General features: G+C 55.6%; 1 protein-coding gene across 4 annotated transcripts in view; it reads left to right on the forward strand.

Annotated features, from left to right (window-relative positions):
- MAP3K3 (mitogen-activated protein kinase kinase kinase 3) overlaps window positions 1-3097 on the forward strand; it is a 56366-nt gene extending 53269 nt beyond the window's left edge. For all 4 annotated transcript variants that reach the window (XM_019732914.2, XM_019732913.2, XM_019732916.2 and 1 more), the window contains one exon: window positions 381-3097. In XM_019732914.2, the coding sequence (XP_019588473.1) occupies window positions 381-609 (229 nt within the window). In that variant the 3' untranslated portion in view covers window positions 610-3097. The remainder of the gene's footprint in view (window positions 1-380) is intronic.
- The last annotated feature ends 1344 nt before the right edge of the window (window positions 3098-4441 follow it).

Genomic DNA, 4441 nt, shown 5'->3' on the forward strand with positions numbered 1-4441 from the left:
AGACTGAGTATAGATTTCTGACCTCCAGAACTATGATAAGTTTGTATTGTTTTTGATGCCACTAGGTTCATGGTCATTTGTTACAGCAGCAATAGGAAACTAGTACAGTTATCTTGGCTCTCTTTCTGCCCATGCTAAGTGGATGTCTCCCCCAGTCAAGAAGCACTGGGTGGGTCTAAGTTGATAAAGCCCATGTGGACGACCAGCTGACAGTGCTCTGGCCTTGGGGACCCTGTACAGGGTGTCAACCCTCAGCTTGGCCAGCCTGCCTCAGTGTGTTCTGAGAAAGGCACCTCCTTTCACAACAGCTGACAGGGCAGCTGGGAGCCTGGGGTGGCCAGCCCCTGGCCATGAGGTGACGTGGGGATCTCTTTCTCCAGGAGCTTGGGCTGCACTGTGGTGGAGATGCTGACAGAAAAACCACCTTGGGCAGAGTATGAAGCCATGGCTGCCATTTTCAAGATTGCCACCCAGCCCACCAATCCTCAGCTGCCGTCCCACATCTCTGAGCATGGCCGGGACTTCCTGAGGCGCATATTTGTGGAGGCCCGCCAGAGACCTTCGGCCGAGGAGCTGCTCACACACCACTTTGCACAGCTCGTGTACTGAGCTCTCAAGGCCACGCTGCTGCCGGCCGCCCCTGCTGCTTGGGCCAGGGGCTGCTGTGGGGCTCGACGAAGTTGCTGCTTCTCCCAGGCAAGGCTGTGGACCATGGAGCTGCAGTCCAGCCAGCGTTTGTCTGTGCCCCTTCCGCCACTGGGCTCAGAGCCAGGGGGGGCAGCTGCAGCCTCAAGGACTGGAAGCCCCCAGCCTGCCAGACCTAAGAGCTCCAGCCTCATAAGCTCAGCGTGGAGGGGAAGGGGCCAGAACAGTGTGCGAGGCGCTGTGGGACCCGCCCTTGGGGCTGTGTCCTGACACTGCGATCAGCACCAGAGCCCCAGGGTCCTGGGGCACAGGATGGACGCGAGGGTCCGAATAGTGTTACTTTCATGCAGAGTGTTATTTTGTTTCTCCTCCCCGTGTCTGGAGACCACCAGGGCATCTCGGCTGGATGAGCCCACCCAAGCCTGAGGTAAAGCCCAGCATCCCACAGCCAATGGAAGGCAGAGGCCTGGGCTGCGCTCTCCCTGGAGCTCCCAGGTCAGCTTTGCCAGTCCCTGTCCTTTACCAAAGATGAGTGAAGCGAATGTTATGCTGCCTTATTCAGGGAAGGAGGAGCCCATCCTGCCTGCCCTCGTGACCCTGCCGCCCCAAGCAGGGGCCTGAGATGTGGAACTGCCCCACTGAGGGGGCAGTTTTGTCAATGCAATGTCTCTGTTTTACAAGTTGGAGTCACTCTTATGCTGTACCCAGTTTCTAAACTAGAGACTGTGTGCCCTCTGGGCTCTGAGTTCCCTGCGGTGGGCTCGGGCCTTGGGCTGGATTGGAAAGAGCTGAAGGTAATGGTCTTTGTGCTCTTGGCCTGGCGTCTGTCCCCCCACTGCAGCAGAAGATGGACAGCACAGTGCCGGCCTCTGACCCAGCTGGCCGCCCTGCCCTGAGCAGGCTGTGCAGGCTGGCAGGGGGGCTGTAGCGGGCTGTGTGGTATGACCCGCTAGGCCGGAGCCCTCTCCACCTGGTAGAAGGGAGGGCCCCTGTGATGCCACCAACCGTGTCCAAAACCGCCAGCTTTGTTCCTCCTTGGCCAGCCTGGCCCTTCCCCATGAGGTCTCAGCCTCTTTCCCTCCTTGCTCCTCCCTTGGGGGACAAGTGGCAGCAGGGGTCCGGGAGCCAGTATCTCCAAGCAGCTTAGAGTTGGCCTTATTTACCTCAGCCTGGGCGCTGGTCCTTTCTTCCGGCCCCTCCCCTCCAAAATGTGCCTATTGCTAGAGCTCCTCCCTCTCAACACCCACTTTCCTTGGGAGTTGTCATTAAAGGAAAAAAAAAAAAGCCAGTGCCCAGGGATGGGCATCTCCAGGGAGCTGGGGATTAGCACCAGGCAGCTCATTGCCAGCCCACATCCCCAGGGCACCAGAACAAGCCAAAGCCTTCGTTGTATGTTGACGATGCACTTTTATGAATGTAGTTTCTATCGCTGTTTTTAGCCTTTTCACATCATGTAATGTGAGGCCTTGTACTTGTTAATTTATATCTCAGATCATATTTGATGGTTTTTATATATATCACTTCTAGACTGTTACAGGTGATGGACGCCTCAAGAGAGAAGAAAATGAAAGCAGCTGGTTTTGCAGGAATGTGTTGCACGGTGCCAGTGGCCTGGGCCTCTTTTCATCCTTTTCCCCCAGGGGTCTCTGTCAGGCACCCCCAGCCCAGCCCGAAGATAACGAGCATGTGCTCCTGCCTCCACCTCGGCCCTTGCCCAGGGTGGGGACCGGCCCCTCATCTCGACCAAAGCTGCCTAGTGGCAGCTCGGCCTCTCCACGACCCCGTCCTGATGGCTCCACCACTCTTCTTGGGCCCACACCCCTGCCCTGTCCCCGTTCCCTGAGAGGAAAGAATATGCGGGAGCTGACAAGATGAGACGACTCTGTGTCCCAGGTTCAGGCTCTCACAGAGCCCCACCCCCTGGGGTCTTACCTCACAGGGAATGTTTTTCAAAACGAATTTGCAAACAAGCCAACAAACCCTGCACTCCAAAACAAAAAAACGACCCTGATTTTTTTGTGCCAAAAACTGTGGACATGCTGGCTCAGCATCCTCAGGACCAAGCTGTTGCTTAATTTTAATTTATTGTCTTTTTTTTTTTTATTAAATAATCCAGATGAAAAGTTGTAGGCTTAGATGGCCTGTGCCCAAAGGTTCTAAAGGGCAGTCTCCTAGCAGCCCGAGGCTTGCTGTGGTAAGGGCCATGCGCCATTTGCTCATCATTCCGTGGGGTATGTCGGCCTTGGCCAACCCTAGAGGTTAGGGCTGGGGACAGTCTGCACCCCACTGCCCTCCTGCCCCTCCCGCCCACCTCAGCTCTGTGTCTGTCTGAATTGCGGATCGTGCAGAAGAACCTGCAGCCATACTTATTTGACTATATCTTGACCGAGGGCTTGCAGTGCAAAGCCAGGCCAGTGTCGCGCATTACTTACAATAAAAGGGATCATTTATACCTGAGGGGTCCCATGGCAATGCTTTTGGTTGGGGGGTGGAGGGAGTAGGTGCTTGCCTAGGAGGGACCAGGCATGGTGCTGGCCACCAAGCTTGGGTCCCTCTATAGAGAACTTGACTCTGAGTGGGGTCCTGGGATGGGATGATTTGGATGGTACCACTACTAGCTCAGGTGGCACCCTTCTCCCAGGAGCTTTGCTGAGGGTCCTGTCAGGGCTGATTTACCGAGGTAGCACCGTCAGCCCCAGGTCTCACCAGTGGCCAGGGTTTCAGCACCTCTGGGGCATCTAGTAGTCATCCAGCCCAGGGAAGGACTCCCTTTAGTCCCATCCTTGCAGGGCAAGGATCAGGTGCCTCCAGGAGCCATATGTCTGGTATCTCCCCGTTGCCTAGCTTGGAGCAGAGACCACCTTGTCCCCGTCTGCAGCCCCTGGTGCAGAATTCGGGCCTACCCTGAATGGGCTCTTAGCAGCTCAGAGGACCCACCCACCCACTCTGAATATTAGCGCTGCTGCTTCAACGGGCTGTGCCTGCTTCAACACAGCACAGTGGCCTATCGGCCACCAGAGTTTGAGGCCTAGGTCCCTACCCTGTCCTATGGGCATGAGGTCACTTAGGAACTTAAGTTGTATGGGACAGTGGGAGCAAATCCCCCAGGAGTCTGCGCTTTTGCTCCACCAACTTAAGTATCTTGTGTGCAATTTAGTGCAATCAAGACAGTTGGGTCTGGGGCAGGACAACCCAGACTTCTTGCCTGTATTCCCCTGGGGCTGGCGCTAGGGCTGTCTCAGGTCCTCCAAGATTGCCTTGTTTGTTGTCCCTCACAGGAGCAGACAAGCTGTTTCTCCTTGGACTACCTGGGACAGTGATCATGGCTGCCCCACTCTCTGGAGCTTGACAAAGGGTGAGACGATATGGGGAAAGGGCAGAGACTAGGAAACCTCTAACAGCACATACTGGGTCAGTCTGCTGATTCCTCCATCCCTTGCTGATTTTCAGGGCAAAAGGGGCCCAGACAAGGACTCAGCCTTGCCCCCCAACATAATGAAGTGCAGTGAGGCCAGATACCATCACCCATTGATGGCCTGATCATCTCTTAGCCAAAACAAGGCGGAGGGGCAAAGGAGTTTCAGCTATAAAACCACTCTAGGTTTGATAGTAGGGGACCTGGCTGGGAAAAGGGACATCCCCTTTTCTTAGGCGGGCTGGTATTTCTGACATCCACATCAGGTCCCCATCAAGACCAGGAGTGCTCTGGGATGATCCTGCCCCCCTCTTCACCTTCGAATGTAGAGTCTGTGTCCTTCCTGCCACAAAGCCCCCCATCAGGCCACATAATACAGAG

Source organism: Rhinolophus sinicus, linkage group LG15, assembly GCF_036562045.2.
Source record: "Rhinolophus sinicus isolate RSC01 linkage group LG15, ASM3656204v1, whole genome shotgun sequence".
Classification (NCBI taxonomy): Eukaryota; Metazoa; Chordata; class Mammalia; order Chiroptera; family Rhinolophidae; genus Rhinolophus; species Rhinolophus sinicus.